The sequence below is a fragment of the Lynx rufus genome, unplaced genomic scaffold (assembly GCF_022079265.1).
Source record: "Lynx rufus isolate CCGP_SWC_20201006 ecotype Redwood Valley unplaced genomic scaffold, mLynRuf1.p SCAF_16, whole genome shotgun sequence".
Classification (NCBI taxonomy): domain Eukaryota; kingdom Metazoa; phylum Chordata; class Mammalia; order Carnivora; family Felidae; genus Lynx; species Lynx rufus.
Genome location: NW_025814830.1, coordinates 2,676,280 through 2,699,719, shown reverse-complemented (window position 1 = coordinate 2,699,719; position 23,440 = coordinate 2,676,280). Strand labels below are relative to the sequence as shown.

At 43.2% G+C, this 23,440-nt stretch overlaps 1 protein-coding gene across 1 annotated transcript; it reads right to left on the bottom strand.

The window, feature by feature from the left end:
• Nucleotides 1-227: 227 nt before the first annotated feature.
• LOC124510829 (zinc finger protein 577-like) lies at nucleotides 228-21,180 on the bottom strand. Its single transcript, XM_047077497.1, has 5 exons — nucleotides 21,064-21,180; nucleotides 11,501-11,702; nucleotides 8,778-8,904; nucleotides 8,412-8,507; nucleotides 228-2,252 (listed from the first exon to the last, which is right to left on the bottom strand). The coding sequence occupies exons 2-5, from the start codon at nucleotides 11,513-11,515 to the stop codon at nucleotides 919-921; spliced, it is 1,572 nt and encodes a 523-aa protein (XP_046933453.1). The 5' UTR covers nucleotides 11,516-11,702; nucleotides 21,064-21,180; the 3' UTR covers nucleotides 228-918.
• Between the last annotated feature and the right edge of the window lie 2,260 nt (nucleotides 21,181-23,440).

The following is a 23,440-nucleotide window of genomic DNA, read 5'->3' as shown; positions in this document are numbered from 1 at the left end:
GGATTATCTGGGTGGGCCCAATGTAGTCACACAGGTCCTTAAATGTGGGAGAGGGAGGCAGGAGGCAGTGCCAGAATGATGGAGGAGTTGACTGGCCATTGCTGGCTTTGAGGTGGAAGGGACCTGCAAGCCACAGATTTGGGCAGCTTCTAGAAACTGGAAGGACAAAGAGAACAGGTTCTCCCTGGAGCCTCCAGAAAGAAATGCAGTCCTGCCAACCCCTTGCTCTGAGCCCAGTGAGATGCATTTCAGACTTCAGACCTCCAGAACTATAAGATAATACATCTCTGTTATTTTAAGCCAACAAATTTATGGTAATTTGTTACAGCAGCGATAAGAAACTAATACACTTGTATCTCCACATTCATCATATTCATAGGTTTTTGCTACATAACGCAATTCCTGGTGCCCAAGATTTCATTTATTAGAGAAGTCTTTCCCAGATTCATTCCCAAGGTATAAAATTGTGACACATTAGTTAGTTTGGTGATAGAATTTCCATCTTTTATTGCATTCAGGGGTCTGTCTTTCCTATGAGTTCTTCCACATTTTACTAAAAATGCTGTCTGTATTCAGTGTCTCTAATATCTTTCTACACTTCTCTGGCATGTGATTAGGTACAACTTATCATTGAAAACATCATCACATTCTTTCCTCATGTTCTGGTCCTGTGGGAATTCTTTGATAGCAATGGAGATAATCATCTCCAGGAAACGGGTTCCCCACAATAGCTGCATTTCTGTGGACTGGGCTTTCATGGATATTTAATAAGTCTGAATTCTCACAGACGTAGCCTCCACCACCGCTGCCTCCATAGCATTTCTGCCCAAAATGAGCTCTCACATAGAATGTGTGGAGGATTCTTGCTAAAGGCTTTTCTAGTATCAGATAGATCCTGGTACCAGAGGATTTTCTTTCTTACACAATGTCTGTAACATATAAAACATAATTTATTACAGAAGGTGTGGTCACATTCACTGCATTTGCAAGACATATTCCCTGTGCAAATTCCAGATTACTTACTGAGGCCTGACTTCTTAGAAAAGGCTGTTCCACAAACACTACATTTCTACCCCCAAGGAGCTCACTGAGGTTTAACAAGGGCTGAGTTCCCGAAGAAGGCATTTCCACAGGCACCGTGTTCATCTGGTTTTGCTCCTGGGCAAGTTTACTCACGTATAAAGAGCTATGACTCCCTGAGGAAGGTTTCTCCACTTTCAGTGAATTTATAGTTTTCTCTCTTGCATGAGTTTTCTTATGTTTCATGAGGACTGACATGTGGGCAAAGGCTTTGCCACATTCACTGCATGCATACGGCCTCTCTCCAGTATGAGTTCGCTGATGCTGAATGAGCTTTGACTTGCTCCTGAAGGCTTTTTCGCACTCACTGCATTCATAAGGTTTCTCTCCTGTATGAATTCTCTGATGCTTGGTCAGGTCTGACTTAAAAAAGAAAGTTCTTCCACATTCACTGCACTCGTAAGGCTTCTCTCCTGTGTGAAGTCTCTGATGTGCAATGAGGTATGCCTTCTGGGAAAAGGCCTTCCCACACACGCTGCATCCATAGAGTTTCTCTCCAGTGTGAGATCGCTGGTGTCTATTGAGCCGGCACTTCCTGCTGAAGGCTTTTCCACATTCACTGCATCCATAGGGTTTCTCTCCTGTGTGAGTTCTCTGATGTACCATAAGCTGTGACTTCCTAGAGAACGCTTTTCCACATTCATTACATTCATGGGGCTTCTCTCCAGTATGAATTCTCTGGTGTTCAGTGAGCTGAATCTTCCTCATGAATGTCTTCCCACATTCACTGCACCCATGGGGCTTTTCTCCTCTTTCAGTTCTCTGATGTCTAATGAGCTGTGCCTTCCTGGAGAAGACCTTACCGCACTCACTGCATTCATGTGGTTTCTCTTCTGCGTAAGTTTTTTGATGTTCACCGAGCTGTGATTTAGTGCATTTAATTCCAGTAAGAGTTGTATCCTGTTGGATGTAGACAGAGGATTTCCCATATCCACTAAACTCATCAGGATCTTCTCCTGCGTATCTTCTATTCTGGAGAACAAAACCTAAATGTGATTTTAAACCTTTACAATGTGAACCAAATTTATTGTGTCTTTGTGTTAAAGGAACAAGACTTTTGCATAAATTGAAATTATTTCCAAGTGCATAATTTTGCTGACATCTTTCCAAAGTTTTAATCTCGTTTTGGTTTTCTGGGTGCCACTGCATATGGTCAATCTCCCATATTTCTTCTAGGAAAAAGAACAATGAAAACATCCATGATAATTTTAGGGGGAAAAGAACGTTAAAAAAAAAAAAAGCCATGGTTTGGGCTAGCTCTAAGATCGAAGTCTAAGAGAAATGTACCCTGTGCTCTGTGAGAAAAAGACAACACTATAAAACAGCAAAAGGAAAAACATGTACTTTAGAAACAACAATGGATAGTCTACAATGAATAAATATAACTTAGGCTTCTCTCCAAAAAGGACCTTGCAAAATGGAGACAAGTAAAAACAGAACCACACTGTGACTGGAACAGAACAAAAGATGGAGGGGATGGATCCTTTCATCCAACAAACACTGAATGCGCTGGTGTTTGGGAATACATTAGAATATGATATTAGAATATTACCATACTATGTTTGAATATTAGAATTACAATATATCGGTCACACTAAGGTAACTTATATATTCTGTCTCTGTGGAGCTGTCATTCTAGTAGCGAGACAGAGAAAAACATGGGAGTAAGGGAGGATCAACAAGTAACCAAAGAAATAAAAAAATTACAGAACGTGCAAAACAGTGTGTATGAAGAAGGTGACAGAGTAGTAGTAGGTTAGTCTTAGATAAAATAATCATCCATGAGACAAGGAAGTTAAGGTGACGTCACAGGGTAAGAATGAGCGGTGTTATACAGATAACTCAATGAATAACATTCCAAAAAGGAACAACCAATGCAAAAACTCAGAAGCAGAAAAACTTAGGCATGATCAAGGAACATAAGAGAGGCTGGTGCACCTCGACTATGTCCTTGGCTTGAGTGAAGTAGAAACAGGTAAGTTTGGAAAGGGAGGCAGAACTGAGACCATATAGATGATGTAGGGAGACTTTGTTAGAAACTGGATTTTCGGGGCGCCTGGGTGGCGCAGTCGGTTAAGCGTCCGACTTCAGCCAGGTCACGATCTCGCGGTCTGGGAGTTCGAGCCCCGCGTCGGGCTCTGGGCTGATGGCTCCGAGTCTGGAGCCTGTTTCCGATTCTGTGTCTCCCTCTCTCTCTGCCCCTCCCCCGTTCATGCTCTGTCTCTCTCCCAAAAAAAAATAAATGTTGAAAAAAAAAAAATTAAAAAAAAAAAAGAAACTGGATTTTCTATTGGGGTGCCTGGGTGGTGGCTCATTTGGTTAAGCATCCAACTCTTGATTTTGGCTCAGGTCATGATCTCAAGGTTCATGGGTTCAAGACCCCGCATTGGGCTCTGCACTTGACAACACGCAGCCCGCCTGGAATTCTATCTCCCCCTCTCTCTGCCCCTCCCCTGTCTGCATGCACATGTGTGCTCTCTCTCTCTCTCACACAATAAATAAACATTAAAAAAAAAAAGTTAAAAAAAACTGGACTTTATGATAAGAGCGATGGCCAGAAGCCACCAAACATTTTCTGGCAGGAATACAACCCATTCTGAATTGGTATTTCCAAATGCCACATGGCTGTTGCATGAAGAATGAACTGGAGAGGTGAAAATATTGAAAGAATACACAAGAATCTACAGTAGAGTTCAGGCAAGAGGTAACAGCACCTTCTGGGGAACCTGGATGGTTCAGTAGGTTAAGCGTCCAACTCGATATTGGCTCAGGTCGTGATCTTACGGTTGTGAGACTGAGTCCTGTGCCAGGATCTGTGCTGAGTGTGGAGCCTGCTTGGGATTCTTTCTCTCCCTGACTCTCTCTGCCTCTCCCCCACTCAAAAGAGGTAACAAACAGCAGCTTCACTGTGACTGACTACAATGGAGTTAGAGAAATGTACAAAAACAAGGACATAGTACAGAGAAGGGAAAGAGTGACAGGAGGAAAAGAGAAGGCTCAGTCAAGAATGAGTGCTAGAAGAAGAAAAGGGAATCATTGAGGATAGCTCCTCGATACGTGGCTTAAGCATTTGTGTAGGGTGCTGGTGCCATTTAATATGATGAGGAAAATCAGGGCGTTAGGTTTGGTATGTGTGGGGAATCAAGCGTTCCGTTTTGAGGAATGCATCAGGTCTGAGATAAACATTCAAGAACAAATATGAAGTATCTGCTTAGATCTAGGAGTGTGGAGAAAGTTCCAGACTTCAGATAACAATTTTAAGTTGAGTATATAAACAGTACTTAAACATTTGGACTACACAGAACCAGATGAGGTAATGGACAGAGAAAGGGGAAGGCCCTGGACAAGAATTTCATGGATTCCAAGTCATAAGAGTTTTGGGAGAGTGATATGCAAAGAGAATATGAAAATCCCATCCAGAAACATCAAACAAATGCTGACCAAACATATAAACAATGGAGGTTTTCATAAGAATGGGCTGAAATTGGAAAATCAGAATGCAGGATCTACGGAATCTTATCCCAAGATTATTGAGGCAAAATAGTCAATAATCCCTTGTTACTAAACCTTTCCCCTCTCATTCCACCTGCACATCAAAACTAAACTTTTATAATAACACCAATTACCTATTTAGAGTAGTACAGTAGCCAATACTTCAACTTTCTATGTAAAAACGATACAACCTCCCTCAGTCCAATATATCCAGACACGTATATGTCCACCTGGAATTTAAAAATAGGTCCTTGGGCCATCCGCCCTTGCCCCAGAGAAGAGTATAGCTGTCCTAACTGGTGGAAACATCAGCTTCTCCTCAGTTTCATCATACTGCAACTGTGTACTGTGCTATTCAATAAAATCTTCTGCAACAATGGGAATGTTTTATATCTGTGTTTTCTAATATGGTACCCACTAGCTGTGTGTGGCTATTGGGCACCTGAATGTGGGTGGCCAGAGTGACAGGAGAACTGAATTTGTAACTTTACGTAATGTTAAATAAATTTAAGTAGCCACATGTGACCAGTGGCCAACACAATGGACGGCACAGTATAGACCATCACATCCGTATATACCGTAATATCCATATTTGCCATTATAATCTACTTGATAGACTCATCTCCCAATTTTTTCCCTTCAACTAATGCTACATTCTTCCTTAATCTCTGTTCCTATCTCCTCTCTGGCACCAGTTAAGAGATTCTGAAGAATCATCCTCTATCCAGGAACAAAACATTGACCTGCCTTATCTTCCACTTATTCTAGAGCTCCAAGCTCTAACTTCTTATTGTTCCAATGCTACTACCCAGCTATCTATCAAGCAAGACTCTCTAGAAATAGCAAAAAAAAGCTCAAACAGAACCAAAGTCACACTTTCTAAGCCAATTATTAACATAAAATCCACAGTAATCAGCCATTTCCTTTCACATAGTCTCATCTCTCAATTGCCTTCCTCATTTCCATCTCCAAAATCTTTTTACTGACCCACAGGCCTTCCATCATCATTTTTATTTGAAACTCTAACATCTTTCTTGCAGAAATTATTTTATCATGCTTCCAAAAAGTACTTCATTCTTTCTGTAACACATTATCAAAGCTCAATTTTCTCTAACTTTACAAAAACAGTCCTTTCTATGTCTCATAATCAAATGCTAACAATTTTAGAATTTCAGGCATCTCTGTCAACCCTTCGCAACTGAGGACTTTGGACACTTGGAAGGTATTTCTGTCCTTCATTACATTTGAACCTTTTGGAGCTGTATTTGGGTGGCAGTTCTACTACAGGGATCAAAGCACAGCTGGCCTAGCGAGCATTTCCAACCTCATTTGCTCAGGACCCTCCCCATACCTAGTAGATCAGAAGATAAATCTTAAGAGACAAAGTCTGTGGTTTGAAAAACTTCCCACACAGTTTACACAGATCCCTGATTTAAAAACAAAACAAACAAAAAACCGAAGCAAGACCTGTTTTCAAGATGTGATGAACAGATGCACGTGAATGATTATGCAATTTGTACGCAGTAAGGAAGAATGAGATAGAGACCCTTTCTCTGTATGGAAAAGGAAGCCTCATCCTAACCAGCGAAGCAATACAATAACACCTGTCGATCATGACTGAGTCAGTGCAGTTTAGACAGAGTACAGAGACATTAGGGAAGATGGAGTTCCAAGTGTGCACTGGAACTTTGGGGAGATAAAAAGAAGGCAGTATCTGGACGTGAAAATGCAACACAATCAAATGCATAGATGCCAGCCATTAGTTCACTGGACATTGTGGTATCTGTGGCATTCAATAAACTATATCACTTCTGTCTCCCCGGAATAAGTTTGTGGCTTGTTTCTGGGACATCTTCTGACTCTCCTCCTCCCAGAGCCCTGATACTTCTCACTCTACCTGGCTGGGTTCTTATCTTCTCAACTTCTAAATATATGTGGGCCTTTTTTTTTTTTTTTAACCAATTCTCACTTTCATGTTTTCTCATTAAGTTTCACAGCTTTAATGCCCCCTGCCCACAAAGGAATGCAACCGTACCATTAAAAGGGACTAACTGGGGATGCCTGGGTGGCTCAGTCGGTTAAGTGTCTGACTCCTGATTTTGTCTCAGGTCATGATCTCACAGTCATGAGATCAAGCCACATGTCAGGCTCTGTGCTGGGTGTGGAGCCTGCTTACGATTCTCTCTCACCCTCTCCTTCTGCCCCCCTTTCCCCTTCATACTCTCTCTCTCAAAAGAAAAGAAAAAAAAGGGACAAACCAAAAACTGGAAACAGCCAGTGTGGGGGTGAGTGTAGCAACTCAGCAATCCAAGTCTAAATGATCACAGCCTACTCTGAGGTGGGAATTGAGCATGTGCATGCAATTTCCAAAGGCCTTTCCAAAACAACAAAAAGAGCTTTTTTAAAGATTGTATTTTTAAGTAATCTCTACACTCAATGCGGGGCTCGAACTCACAACCCCGAGATCAAGAGTCGCATGCTCCACTGACTGAGCCAGCCAGGCACCCCAAAACAACAAATTTAATACAAACAGCAAAGACCTTCCAAAAAGTAATAGAGAAATACGGAAAACTCAAGGCAAAACTCACCGGTGACCAGGCACCAGTGTGAACAGCAGTACAGCAGAAACTAAGTAAAATGCACTAGGAATGAAAGGATTCACCAGGAGGAAAAATGATCTCAGGTTCCGGCACTGAAGCAGAAGGAAAAAGGATTTCACAGGATAATTATCCTGGGTGCAGGCAAAATAGAGAATTAGAGGTCAGATCAGACTACAGAAGGGCAGGTGTCCACTTGGGAATAACTGTCAGACTACAGAAAGCTTAGCTCGTCAGTATATATGAATACGCTCTATGATGGCGAAGACATCATCTGGGAGAAAGGAGGACTCTGGTTTTGCATATGGGGAGTAGGACGTCAAAGGGTAGCTGCCCTGGTGGCTGGCAACGTACCTGCATTACAGTGCAGATTAGTCGTTAGCAGAAGAGGTCAATTTGGGACTCTCCCAACCTGGGACTCTCTCAGAACAGGAGCTTAGGCCTTGACAATGAATGAAACTTTTAATATGAGAATCAAGCAGAAGATTTAAAAAAAACAACAGAACCTGCAAGTTGGGGAAGCAGAGGGTGAAGAAATAGATAGAGGTAGCCTGAGAGACAAGGTACGTGTGGTTTCAGATGACCTCAGGGGACCTGAGTTGTCAGGGAGGGATACCAGCCCTTTCAAAAGGGGCAGGGATGTGCAGAAGATGAGAGCTGGGCCAAGTGCAAAGCCATCTGTTTGAGAGCAAGCACGCGGAGAAGAGGAAGTGGGAACACTGCAGAAAAAGAAAGGGAGGGGCGCCTGGGGGGCTCAGTCAATTAAGCATCTGACTCTTGATTTCGGCTCAGGTCATGATCTCATAGTTCATGAGTTCGAGCCCTGAATTGGGCCCCTCACTGACAGTGCAGAGCCTGCTTGATATTCTCTCTTTCCCTCTCCCTCTGTCCCTCCCCCACTCCTGGGCGACCTCTATAAATAAATAAATATAAATAAATAAATAATGAAGAAGGTGTGCACAGCTGAGGCAGGAGAGAACCAGGTAAGAATATGGATCCAAGGTGGGACAGACTGTAATCAGATCTAGAAATGAGAAAAAAAAAAAAAACGGGGTGGGGGGAAAACCTTATCCTTTAATAGCTGACAAAGAACAGCCCTAATAAAGAACAAAGATACAGAAAGGAGTTGATTATATTTGTGTCACCAACTGGTATAAGAAAAGCTCTCCACACAACAAAGTGTTAACCTTTCCCTGACCGACAGGAATTCTAGTTTTCTTGGTTTTCCTTTCAGTCACTCACCTGGACAGGGTGGCCTCGGAGCTGCTCCCTCTACTGCCCACAGTGGCCCTCCATGCTCCAACTGGAAGAGTGAATCTGGTTCGCTGGCTTGGTATCCTGTAAAATGGGAAATCACTGAAGACTTGGCACCAAGTATTTTAGCTTGGGCACCTACAAAAACCAGAGAAAGTTTATGCATCATTTGTACTTCAGTAAAGTAAAATCTTTTTCCTGGGGGAAGGGAGAGCGTATACACTCTATGGCCAAACGGGAAAATAAAAGTCTATACCCTACAACATGTTAGTGCCAACCAGGAGATATTTCAGAGACACTATGGGTTCTACTCAATGAGAAATGAAAGACAACTGACTGTGATGCTGTCCTCACCCACTGACACCAGGTTCCTGTAGTTCTCCAGCATCACGTCCCGGTACAGGTCCTTCTGGGCGGGGACCAGGAGCCGCCACTCCTCCCGGGAGAAGCTCACGGCCACGTCCTCAAATGATAACGGTGCCTGTAACAACAAATGCCAATGCACTCTAAGGCAGAACAGATGATGCAGAAAAGCGGGACAGGAACACGTTCTGATTGACTTCCTGTGATAAATTATGTGCACGGTTACTATTTCACATACCACAGGACCCTGTGTCTTAGTCTCAGGCTGCTATAACAAAATAACACAGACTGGGTAGCTTATAAAAACAGAAATTTATTTCTCACAGTTGGGGAAGGTAGGAGGTCCCAGATCAAGGAGCCAGCATGGTTGTATTCTGTTGAGGGCCCACCTGCTGGTCCAAAGGCCCCCACCGCCTAACACCATCATCCCTGGGGGGCAAGATTTCAACATATAAATTTTGTGGGAACACAAACATTCAGACAACAGCACCATGGAATTCTACTAATTCGTTCTTTGTAGGCTAAAAGAGTATCAAAATAATATTCGAAAAAAAATATTTTCAGAGACAAAACAATGTGCAGAAGGAAATTGTTCATTCTTTGTTTATAAGTGAAAAACTATCCATCATCTAAACACCCATCAAAAGCAGGCAAGAATGTATTACAGCACCTCCATGCTGTAATATACCATGCAAATGTTAAAATCAATTTGGTAGATATAAACATTGGTATCAATGATCTTCAAGGCATTCTCTTACATGAAAAAAAAAAAAAAATCAAGTCCCCAACTAGTATATATGTATTCCAGACATATCTTTATAGATTAAAGACCAAAAATCTTTATAGATTTAAGATTTTTTTTTGATTTATTTATTTTTGAGAGAGACAGAAAAAGACTGCGAGTGGGAGAGGGGTAGACAGAGAGGGAAAAGATCTGAAGTGGGCTCTGAGCTGACAGCAGCAGGCCGGATGCAGGGCTCAAACTCACAAACCATGAAATCGTGACCTGAGCTGAGTCGGATGCTTAACTGACTGAACCACCCAGGCACCCCTAAAAAATCTTAACATATACACATACGTATGCATATAGAAATGCGTATAAATATATTCTACCACATGTCAATTATACAGAGATTAGTCAGAGACCCAAACTATTAACATCTGTTACTCCTTGGTTTGGGGGTTGGGCAGGAAAAGGTAAAAGGGGATATTCTCTTTTAGTGTAAATACTTCTTTTTGCTTGACTTTTTCACATTTAAATATAGCCATGCACCATTAAGTATTTAAAAATACAAAGGCCAGGGGCACCTGGGTGGCTCAGTCAGTTAAGCATCTGACTTTGGCTCAGGTCATGATCTCACAGTTCATGAGTTCGAGCCCCGCGTCGGGCTCTTTGCTGACACCTCAGAGCCTGGAGCCTGCTTCAGATTCTAAGTCTCCCTCTCTCTCTCAGCTCCTCCCCTACTTGTGCTCTGTCTGTCTCTCTCTCTCTCTCAAAAATAAATAAACATTAAAAAAAAATAAAATAAAAATACAAAGGCCAAACTAAGAATAGTTGACTCTGACTTCTTTTTCTGAACCTGTGGTTAAGAAGGTATAGGGGCGCCTGGGTGGCTCAGTTGCTTAAGTGTCCGATTTCGGCTCAGGTCATGATCTCACAGTCTGTGGGTTCGAGCTCTGTATCGGGCTCTGTGCTGACAGCTCAGAGCCTGGAGCCTGCTTTGGATTCTGTGTCTCCCTAGCTCTCTGCCCCTCCCCTACTCTCTCTCTCTCTCTCTCAAAATTAAATAAACATTAAAAAATTTAAAAAGTTAAAAAAGGAGGGGCCGTGCTGTCAGCACAAAGCCCGCTTTGGATCCTGTCTCCCCTTCTCTCTCTGCTCCTCTCACACATAACATGCGTGCAGGTGCATCCTCTCTCTCTTTTTCTCTCCCTAGAAAACAAACAAACAAAAAGGTGTACAGGGAGCATTGTCACTATCTGTATTCCAAGCTGTTATGAAAGAATGGAACTTTTAGCTGTCTTCCGCCAAATGGCAGAATTCTTCATGGAGAATGGCTCAAAGGTCAAGCAGCCCATTCATTCTATTAAATAATCCAGGCTTTATTCCTGGGTAAAGTGTGGACTGCTGGAAGGTTCTATTGTCAAGGTGCGCTGCTTTTGAAGAATTCTGTCCAATCCAGTTCTGCTCCGGCATTACCCCCTGAGCTTACTCTGAGGAACACGATGAGAAAAAGCCAAAGGAAGCATCCTATGCCTTTATTACATGGTTGATATCGAGGACACTGTCTACCACAAAATCTCTCTGGAGAGCTAGGAAAAGAAATTTCTTAGACTCTCTGAGCAATGAGATTACTTTCCCTGAAGAAATGGTTTGCTTTCTCCTCACGGACACTGCAAATCATGTAATATTTCGTGTTTTTCTTAGTACCACAGCTGCCAAGAGGAGGAGACACAAATTCAAAGCTAAGGCAGCCCACAAGGCCTTATACAGCCATTTAGCTCCCATCCTTAAGGACTTTGTATGGACCCTAGGACCTATACATATCCCTTGCTTCCTAATTCGCCCAGATTTGAAGATTATAACCCAAACTTATTTTCCAACAGATCCTGACTTTTATCAACATATACTGTCTCATTTTATCAGACTGTCTGTTAGAAGCTTCCACAAATCCACTGGGAAACAAAGGACAGAAAGGTACAACAAACCTCACCTGGGCCTTGGTCATTTTCCCCTGTTCTTAAAAAGGGCTAGAAACTCCAGGATATGCTCTGTCTTCTGTCTGCTCTGGGCCTGCCCAGAAGATACGGTCAAGGTATCTCAGGTCAGGCTGCTGCCAGAAATGATGATCTCCCAGGCCTGGAACCTCCTCCTTCTTCTAGGACCAATAATGCCTTGTTCCCCTGGACTAGAACCTGTGGATTCAAGAGCAAATTCAATGGCAAGAGGACATTCACCTGGGACCACAGCGCTCTACGGCTGTGTGGATTCTAACAACAGGCCCCAACATTTCCTCTGTCTCTTTAACACCCAGGAAGCTTTTACATCATGAGGCCAGGCTCCATGGGGAGATAAGGAATGGGTGAGAGGAATGCCTTTTTTTTGGGGGGGGGGGCAAAGTTGGACAAGAATGGATATGAAAGAAATGGGAGAAGAACACGGCTCATGGTCTTGCCTGCTGTCAATTTCTCACACAGATCAATTTTAGGAAAGATAATGTATATAAGTGGTGGCTTTGGAAACTGCCTTAAACCCACCTGTGCCTACACATCCCTAAAATTTTTGTTTATTGCACTGGAGCAATTATCCCATTTGAAGACCAAGGTACTATACAAATCATGACCATCGTCTTATTTAATCCTCAGTACTATTCTATAAGGTAAGCAGTATCTCCATTTTTTTTTAACGTTTATTTATTTTTGAGACAGAGAGAGACAGAGCATGAACGGGGGAGGGGCAGAGAGAGAGGGAGACACAGAATCCGAAACAGGCTCCAGGCTCCGAGCTGTCAGCACAAGGCCCGACGCGGGGCTCGAACTCACCAACCGCGAGATCATGACCTGAACCGAAGTCGGACGCTTAACCGACTGAGCCACCCAGGCGCCCCAGCATTGTCTCCATTTTAAGCGCAAGTAAGCTGAGGCTTGGTCAGGTGAAGTGTGTTGTCCAGGTTAACGTCCTTCCTAAGTAGCAATCTCTCTCTCTCTCTCTCTCTCTCTCATGCACTTTATGAACTTTACTCCCCTGGCACATCACACTGTGGAGTGGCCATACTGTGGAGTGGCTATATGGTCACAGTTACAAAAACAGAGCCCCTGCAACTGTCTCTTGTAATATCTGTTGTGCACCCCCAGCCAGCTCCTTCCACATAATCAGGAAAGCAAATGCAGCCTCATTCTTGCCTCAGCAGCAGCAGATCAGAGATCAGTCTCCCCACGGGCCAAGCCCTGGAGCCATGCTGGAAACTGGAAACCCACACCGAGGACACCAACACCATGAAGTCAATTTGAATACTGCTTTCACCCTACAAGGCAGCAACTAGGGAGTTAGACAGGAATCAGTTTACAACTGAGATCTCTAGGAATGGAGATCAAGGACCCAACTGTTTCCAAGAAGCTCCTTGGCAGACTTTCCCTCACATTTAACAGATCAGAGATGCATAAAATGTTCATGCCTGGAACACAGCAATGAAACTGAGAATGGCAATGGATGTACCCTGACTGGTAGGACTAATCTGCATTTCCTGCTGAACTGAATGTTAAGGTCAAGTTCCCAGATGGATAGCTGTCTAAATAAAATAGGGATTTTTTTTTTTAAGGGGCATAGATGTCAGGTTGGCAGCCAACCTCTTTATTTTATTAGCCCTTTATTTTAGTAGCCACTAAAATAAATTAATAGGTTACAGGAGAAAAGCCTAAATTGATATTTAAAAAGCAGTTCATGGGGCGCCTGGGTGGCGCAGTCGGTTAAGCGTCCAACTTCAGCCAGGTCACGATCTCGCGGTCCATGAGTTCAAGCCCCACGTCAGGCTCTGGGCTGATGGCTCAGAGCCTGGAGCCTGTTTCCGATTCTGTGTCTCCCTCTCTCTCTGCCCCTCCCCCGTTCATGCTCTGTCTCTCTCTGTCCCAAAAATAAATAAACGTTGGAAAAAAAAAAAAAGGCAGTTCATAAGATACAGTATTCTTTTTGTTACAAACCTAGGAATGGAGTGGCTACTTCCTTAGACTCATGGTACAATGGGAAATAGATATTTGGTATTTGTCCCAGATACCTGGCACAGAGCTCCTAAAATCTCTGGACTCTCTGGAGAGACAAGAGTAGCTTTCATATGCCAATGATTTATTGGTGGCTGGGGGTCCCCAAATAGCCTCAGGATGGGAGTTGGTCCCCCAAAAGACCAAGGCATGATTAGAGGGTTGGAACTTTCAGCCTCACCTCTGGAACCTCTGGGAAGCAGAGAAGGGCTGGAGATTGAGCTTGGTCAGTGATTTAATCAATCAGGCCTATTTAATCCACAAAATCTCCTACATTACAGGGTTTGGAGAGCTTCTGAGTTGGTGAACACTTCGAGGTGCCAAGAGGGTGGTGTACCCCAACCGCACAGGGACACAAGCTCCTGTGCTCAGGACCCTTCTGGACACTACCCTATGTACCTCTTCACCTGGCTGTTCCTTTGTATCTCTTATAATAAACTGGTGATAGTAAGTAAAGTAGTTACTTTACTGAGTTGTGAGCTGTTCCAGCAAATTACTGAACTTGAGGAGAGGGGGTGTGTAGAAACCCCTGAGGTACTGTTTAGGTCCACTGATAGAGGATTAACTGAATGAATAATTATATTCTACCTAATGGAATATTATGTGATTATTTAATATGTTAATACATATTTCCGAAAATAAAAAATGTCCACGCTATACAACTCAATGAACAAAGCACATTTCTACTCATTATGTATATAATATGATACTGTATTTCTGCCAAAGTAAAGCAATACATCTATATCTGTGTGTGTGTGTGTGTGTGTGTGTGTGTGTGTGTGTGTTTATACACACAAAAATAAATATAACAATGTGAATAACTGTTATAGCTGGCTCTGTAGATTGGGAAAAATGGAATTCACGTCTTTTGTCTTCCCTGCAATACCACAGGATTTTTTTTTAATTAAATATTTTTAAATAAAAAAAAATCTCCATTTGAAATAAAACTAAAGATGTTGCAAGTCATTGTAAATCGACAGCCATAGGCTTTGAGAAGGAATGAAGGGAGGACAGAAGAAAACAAGTACCCTGGCCCATAAGATACCCTAGCTTCAGGATTTGGCTGAGTGCTTCATCATTCTATAGTTTAACTTGTTCTTCCCCACCTCCCCTAAACTTTTCTTATAAACTGGGTAGTTGGACTTATGAGGTCTGATGACTCTTTTGGCAAGAATCTTTCATTAATGGTGCCATATACTTAATGCAACATGTTGACACATAAGAGGAGGAAAAAAGGAAACAAAAGAGGGGCTGTTAAAGAATAACAGAGGGGCGCCTGGGTGGCGCAGTCGGTTAAGCGTCCGACTTCAGCCAGGTCACGATCTTGCGGTCCGTGAGTTCGAGCCCCGCGTCGGGCTCTGGGCTGATGGCTCAGAGCCTGGAGCCTGTTTCCGATTCTGTGTCTCCCTCTCTCTGCCCCTCCCCCGTTCATGCTCTGTCTCTCTCTGTCCCAAAAATAAATAAACGTTGAAAAAAAAAAAATTAAGAATAACAGAGACCGAAGGGGTATAAGAAGGAAATGTAATGCACATTATTTGGGTCATAACTCAAACAATCCAATGTTAAGGGCAACATTGCCAATATCAGAAAAAATTTGAATATGAACATGCACTGGGTCTTGGATCAAATAAAAGAATTATTCATTTTGATACATTTGAAAATGGCCTACTGGTTATGAATTTTTTAAATGACCTTACCAGTTAGAGATACACAAGAGAATATTTACAAGTTTAAGGACAACAGGCCTTGGATGTGCTATGACATTCTCCAGAGAAAAATGAGAAGTGGCAGAGGCATGATGAACCTGACTGGCCATGAGTTGATAATTGTGGAAGCTTAGTGATGGGCATGAATTGTACTGTTCTCTCTACTCTGAATCTCCATGAAAAAAAGTTAAAAAGAAAAAAGTCATCAGGGCCTGATGACTTCTACGTAAAGTTTACAGTACAGATGATTCTGGTATTATATAAACTCTCACAGATCACAGTAAAGTAGGAGAAGTTTCTGTACTAATTGTATGAAGCCAGCACTTTAAAACACTAATCACTACGGGGCGCCTGGGTGGCTCAGTTGGTTGAGCATCTGACTTCAGCTTGGGTCATGATCTCGTGGTTCATGGGTTTGGGCCCCATGTCGGGCTCTGTGCTGACAGCTCGGAGCCTGGAGCCTGCTTCGGATTCTGTGTCTTCCCTGCTCACTCTATGTCTCTCTCTTTCTTTCTCCCTCTCTCTCTCTCTCAAAGATAAATAAATATTAGGGGTGCCTGGGTGGCTCAGTCGGTTAAGCGTCCGACCTCGGCTCAGGTCATGAACTTGGGGTTTGTGAGTTTGAGCCCCGCATCAGGGTCTGTGCTGACAGCTCGGAGCCTGGAGCCTGGTCCGGATTCTGTGTCTCCCTCTCTCTCTGCCCCTCCCCTGCTCATGCTCTGTCTCTCTCTGTCTCTCAAAAATAAATAATGTTAAAAAAATTTTTTTTATAAATAAATATTCAAGTAAATAAATAAAATACTAATCATTAGATTTTTTTTAGAAAAAGAACTACATAGATGCTTGCTTATACATTGATTTTCATTCTTCCTTCTTTTTTTTTTTTTTAATTTTTTTTTTCTTTCAATGTTTATTTATTTTTGGGACAGAGAGAGACAGAGCATGAACGGGGGAGGGGCAGAGAGAGAGGGAGACACAGAATCGGAAACAGGCTCCAGGCTCTGAGCCATCAGCCCAGAGCCCGACGCGGGGCTCGAACTCACCGACCGCGAGATCGTGACCTGGCTGAAGTCGGACGTTTAACTGACTGCGCCACCCAGGCGCCCCAGATTCTTCCTTCTTTTTAAAAAATGTTTATTTTAAGACAGAGCACAAGCATGAGTAGGGCAGGGACAGAGAGGGAGAGAGAAAGAATCCCAAACAGGCTTGGTGCTAAGAGTGCAGAGACTGATGTGGGACTTGAACTCACGAACTGTGAGATCACGGCCTAAGCCAAAATCAAGGGTAGGATGTTAACCGAATGAGCCACCCAGGCGCCCCAAAATGGAGATTTTTCTAGATATCATTTTGGTATTGCTTTCTAAGCTTAATTACACTGTAGTAGAGAAAATCTTCCAAATGATTTCAAACCTTTGAAATTTGTTTAGACTGGCTTTATGGCCTACCACGTGCAAACTTTTTATAAATGTTCTATGTGCATCTAGGAAAATTGTTGGGTGGAGTGTTTCACATCAATCAAGTTTGTTAATCATGTTATTCTTGTTAATCATGTTATTCTAACGGTTCAGGGTTAGCACTATCGTAGGCTGGTGACCTGTTTTTGTAAATAATGTTTTTCCAGACCTCGGCCATACCCATTTGTTTATGTATTTTCTATGGCTACTTTCATCTTACAACGGCAGAGCTAAGCAGGTGCAGACAGACCATCTGGCCCACAGAGCCTAAAATATTTACTCTCGCTGCCCTTTACAGAAAGTTTGCTGACCACTGTTAAACTATAGCCTTCTGGCCTTTTCTCTCCTTGTTCTATGTTACTGAGAGAAGTGTGCTGAGAACTCCCATAATCACTGGGCATTTGTCATTTCTCCTTGTATCTAGTACACCCTACATTCAGGAATTCTACTAAGTGTATACCCAGTACAGCTTTTATGCACCAAAAAGTACAAAAATGTTCATGTCGGCACTACTCATAATAGACACAAGTCAGTAACAACCTAAATGTCTGTTAATAGCAGAATGGATACATAATATAATCACACCAAAGAATACTACACAGCAATGAAAAGAAATGACCTACTGCTATATGCAACAATTTAGATGAATTTCACAACAAAATACTGAGCAAAAGAAGGCAGATACAAAAGGACAGGTAACCTATGATTCCATCTGCATAAAGTTAACAACCAGGCAAATTTAATATAATGTTTTTAGGATAAGAATACCTCTAGAGAAGAAGGGGATTAGGATGAGTTGGCACTCCTAGGTTGTTATAATAGCTTATTTTTTCATTTTTCATTTATGCTTGAAAAATGCTTAAAATTTTTTTTTAATTAATTTATTTATTTCTGAGAGAGGGACAGAAAAAGCATGAGCAGGGGAGGGGCAGAGAGAGGGGGCGAGAGAGAATCCCAAGCAGGCTCCACACTGCCAGCATGGAGCCCAATGCGGGGCTCAGACTCACGAACCGTGAGATCATGACCTGAGCCAAAACCAAGAGCTGGATGCTTAACTGACTGAGCCACCCAGGTGTCCCTTGAAACATACTTTAAAATAATTTTTTAATGTTTAATTAATTTATTTTTGAGAGAGAGGGAGAGAGAAAGGAGAGAGCAAATAGAGAATCTCAAGCAGGCTCCAGGCCATCAGCACAGAGCCCAACGTGGGGCTGGAACCCACGAACCATGAGATCATGACCTGAGCTGAAATCAAAAGTCAGACACTGGGGCACCTGGGTGACTCAGTCAGTTGAGCCTCCAACTTCAGCTCAGGTCACGATCTCGCAATTCGTGAGTTTGAGCCCTGCATCGGGCTCTGTGCTGACAGCTCAGAGCCTGGAGCCTGCTTCAGATTTCTGTGCCTCCCACTCTCTGCCCCTCCCCCCACTCATGCTGTCTGTCTCTCTCTCAAAAATAAACATTAAAATTAAAAAAAATAAAAAAAGTAGGATGCTTAACCAACTGGCCCACCTAGGCGCCACTTAATTTTTTTTTAATGTTTATTTATTTGAGGGGGGAGGGGCAGAGAGAGACGGGGACAGAGGATCTGAAGCAGGCTCAGTGCTGACAGCAGTGGGCCCCATGCAGGGCTCCAACCCACAAACTGAAAGATCATGAGCTGATCCGAAATCAAAAGTTGGACTGACTCACCCAGATGCCCCTACTTGAAAAATACTTTTTTTTTTTTTTTCAATGTTTATCTACCTTTGGGACAGAGAGAGACAGAGCATGAACGGGGGAGGGGCAGAGAGAGAGGGAGACACAGAATCGGAAACAGGCTCCAGGCTCTGAGCCATCAGCCCAGAGCCTGACGCGGGGCTCGAACTCCTGGACCGCGAGATCGTGACCTGGCTGAAGTCGGACGCTTAACCGACTGCGCCACCCAGGCGCCCACCACTGGATTATTCTAAAGCAAATCTGAGACATCTTTTTATTTCTAGATGCAAAAATACTAAGTAAAATATTAGCAAATAAAACCCAACCACATATTAAAAGAACAAATCATTATGGAGAAGTATGGTTTCTCCCAGGAATATAAGACACTGGGAAATCTAGCCATCTATAAAGCAAATATTAGAGAGAGGAAAAATGTAAATGAAAATAATTTTATAAAGTGATTCGAAGAGCTTTAATATACAGCATAGTGATTACAGTCAACACTGTACCACAGAACTGAAAGCTTTAAGATCTAAGCAAGTAGATCTTAAATGTTTTCACCACATAAAAGAAATAGTAATTACGGGGGCACCTGGGTGGCTCAGTCGGTTGAGCGTCCGACTTCGGCTCAGGTCATGATCTCACAGTTTGTGAGTTCGAGCCCTGTGTCGGGCTCTGTGCTGACAGCTCAGAGCCTGGAGCCTGCTTCAGATTCTGTGTCTTCCTCTCTCGCTGCCCCTTCCCTGCTCATACTCTGTCTCTCTCTGTCTCTCAAAAATGAATAAACGTTAAAAAAAAAAATTTTTTTTAAAGAAATAGTAATTATGTGACATGATGCAGGTGTTAGCTAACCTAAGGTAATAATTATTTTGCAATACATAAGTATATTAAATCAACACAGTTGTACACCTTAAACTTACAGAATGTTATATGTCAATTATATCTCACTAAAGCTGGGGGGGGGAATCTTTGAGAATGGTGGGGGGGATCTTTGAGAAAGAGGAATAAAACTTGATAAATCATGGCTACCATTTATTCAGACTAGACTAGGTGCCAGGCACTACACTTTGTATTTATTTTATTTTTTTTTATTTTTTTTAAGGTTTTTAATTTTTTTTTTAACATTTATTTATTTTTGAGACAGGAAGAGACAGCTCACGAATGGGGGAGGGTCAGAGAGAGGGAGACACAGAATCTGAAACAGGCTCCAGGCTCTGAGCTGTCAGCACAGAGCCCGACGCAGGGCTCGAACTCACGGACCGTGAGATCATGACCTGAGCCGAAGTCAGCCGCTTAACCGACTGAGCCACCCAGGCGCCCCTACACTTTGTATTTAAAGAACATCTGCTAATTTAATTTTCATAATGACGCTACGAACTAGGAATTACGATAGCTTTTTCACAAATGAAGAAACTGACTCAGACATTAACCTACCCAAGTCAGAGGCAGAAGCAGGTTCTTCTTATTCCACAGTCCATACACTTGCCACCTGACCAAAATTATTTGCAGATAACAAAAACAGTCAACTAGAAAATATAAAGGAATTGATTTATAAGCTAGTAGCAGTAATGGTAGTAGACTGAGGTGACAGAATAAGGGCACCTTTTAAAGTTTTGTTCTTGTGCATTATATAAAATTAGAAGAAAGAAAAAAGAGGGAGTGGGGCCATATAGAGAAAAACCACACCATTTACCATTACAACAACAGTATAAACTATTTTAAATTTTTAAAAATGTTTTATTTATTTTTGAGAAAGAGTACAAGCCTGGGAGGGGCAGAAGAGAGGGATACACAGAATCGGAAACGGGCTCCAGACTCTGAGCTTTCAGCACAGAACCTGATGCGAGGCTGGAACTCAAGAACTGTGAGATCATGACCTCAGCCAAAGTCAGACGCTTAACCAACTGAGCCACCCAGACAACCCAACAGTATAAACTATTTAGGAATAAACATAACCAGATATGTCTAACACACATGTGGAAAAATTACCGCCACAGCTGGTGAAATCCTTTTTAAACACTTGGGTTAAAGGAAATCTATCAAATGTTCCAGAAAGTGGTGGACCTAACCCTCATCAGTTCCACCCAAATTAAAGCACCCACTTGATGGAACATAACTGCACTAATTAAAAAAAAGAAACATGAAAACTTCCAGAGTTAATAATATGAAAATAGCTGATAAAATTATGTCACTACCTACACAAAACTGATCCCAACACTAAAAGCGAAATACACTATTTTAACAAGAGTTATTTTCTGGAGTATGTAGGAGTTTGGGCATGTCATTACATGGGCAGGAAATAAAACTGAAAACATGTACTTTCAATAAGAACATACAGTAAACATGGACGCAAGTGGCCAGAAACCCCATCTTTGAAAGGAAGGATGTGAAAAGCATCAACAACGGAACTCCCCAAAGGCGGTCACCGACACGGACACGACTCCCGCTTTCCCCGACCACAGACACCCCACAGCGCTGCTCTCTCCGAGTGCACGTCCCAACACGGAACCCCCACGTGACCCTCCGACACAGAACACCCCAGCGGGAATTCCCACTAGCTTCCCCCAACACCGACCCCCCACGAGCTCCGGGGTTTGAAAAACAAAAAACAAAAAACCAACGAGCTCTCCCTGGTCCCGAAACACTCCCAGAACCGACACTGACCTGGCGATGGCCTCGCTCTTCACCACTGGAGAAAACCACGGTACCACGTCTCTAAACACTTTGCCTCTGTGTCCACAGACCACCCCCGAGCCCCACCTCAGCCTCTCCCAGACCCTCACGGAAAGGATGGTGACCGGTAAGGGTCAGCGCGCGTCGTTCCAGAGACGCGAATTCTGGCGCTAGGTTCGGCCTCTGTGACGTCATATTGCAGCGCCCGCTCCAGGCTACCTGAAGGGAGCCGCCGGTTCTCCACCTATTGCCCTACGGCGGGGGTCATCTCTTTTTCTGTTTTTCTCGGGAAGGCCCAAGACGGTGAGAAGCTATTGAAAACGCTTTATTTCACTTCATTTCCAGGCCACTTGACCCCCTGGGCCCCGAATTTACAACTTCCACCAGGGGCAGTGCATAAACTGCTTAGCTTCTCAGCAACTCGGGCCTGCCCAGAATTCTTCTCAGGACGGGCGAGAAGGTGGCGGACTTTGACACTTTGATTTCAAGGCTAGGGAAAAGCCGGGTGGGCGCAGCCAGCCTAGTAGAAGTTCGACAGGGAGGAAGCCCGAGCCGAAGGGAACAACAGTTGGGAGGGAACCCGGCTAGCATCTTGGGAATGCTGGCTAGAGGGGGCTTTGTGGAGAAAGTGGCATTTCAGGCCAGTCTAGGGTGTAGAGAACCGCTGAAAAAGCCGTTGGTCAGAGAGCAGGTAAACAGAATCATAGAGCTCTTGGTATGATTTGTGTAGGAGAAAATGTGGCTGCTGGTTGTTAGGGGTCAACAGAAGGGGCAGAGCCAATGGAGAATCGTGGCTCTCCCACGGTGGAAGGAGCCCAAGGCTGGGCAAGATTTTCCTTCCATAAAGATGGAAAATTCCTTGCATCAAAAGTGCTGACGCGGGGGGGGGGGGCTGTGGGGGGGCGCCTGGGTGGCTCAGTCGGCCAAGCATCCGACTTTGGCTCAGGTCATGACCTCACGGTTCCTGAGTTCCAATCCCGCGTTGGGCTCTGTGCTAACAACTCAGAGCCTGGAGCCTGCTTCCATTCTGTGTTTCCCTCTCTCTCTGCCCCTCCTCCACTCACACTCTGTCTGTCTCTCTCTCAAAAGTAAATTAAAAAAAATTTAAAAACATTAAAAAAAAAAAGTGCTGAGGGGGCCTCTCTGGCTCAGTTGGTAGAGCATGTGACTCTTGATCTTGGGGGTAGATTGTATTTAAAATTAAAAACTTGAAAAAAAAAAACTCTAAGAAAGGGAAGTGGTTGTATTCAATATTTCAGCCCAAATGATTAAACTGAGGAGCTCCCAGTGCAAAACTCATTCCCCATAGTTACACAACCACAATCAGAGCGCCTCCCCATTAAAGGGATTAATGATTCATTCATTCACTCAGCAGATGCTTATAAAATGTGGCATTGTTCTGCGTGCTGGGGATACAAAAGCTATAAGTGCAGACATACCCTTTGCACATAAGTGCAAAAATACCCTTCGTGGAGCTTAACGTTCTACTGACATGCAGAATGTAAAATTGATGGTTTGAATGTAAAGTTGCAAGACTGTTATGAGTCCTACCTACAATGCCTACCAGCCAGAGCATAACCGAAGATAAATTACCAAAGATCATTATTTTTTTTTAAAGCCTGTATTATTAGCTTCCATGCTTTAAGGAAAAAAAAATTTTAGAGAGTGAGAGAGCCGGGGGACAGGCAGAGCGAGAGAATCTTAAGCAGTCTCCATGCTCAGCACACAGCCAGGCTTGGGGCTCCATCCCACAACCCCAGGATCATGACCTGAGCCAAAATCAAGAGTTGGACCCACCGAGAGGTGCCAAGTGTCAGTTGGTTAAGTGTCGGACTTCGGCTCAGGTCATGCTCTGGTGATCCATGAAGTACAGCCCCGCATCAGGCTTTGCACCGACACCTCAGAGCCTGGAGCCTGCTTCAGATCATGTGTCTCCCTTTCTCTCTGCTTCTCTCAAAAATAAATAAACATTAAAAAAAAAAAAAAAAAGAGTTGGATGCACTGACTGAGCCAACCAGGCACTCCAAAGATGATTATTCTTGAGTCTTAAGATCTAATGGGATATGCTTTGCTAGGTTTTGGATTTGCTTGGGACTCATCACCCCCTTTCTTCTAATTTCTCTCTCTTGGAATGGGAATGTCTATCCTACCCCTGTCCCACCATTTTTTTTGGAAGTGAATCACCTCTCTAATTTTAGTTCACAGCTGGAGAGGAATTTTGCCTCAGGGTAAATTGTACCAGAAGTCTCACCTATATCTGACTTAGATGAGACTTAGATTATATAGACTTTAGAGTTGATGCTGGAATGAGTTAGACTTTGAGGGTTGTTGGGATGGAATGTGTTTTGCATGCAAAAAGGTGATGAAT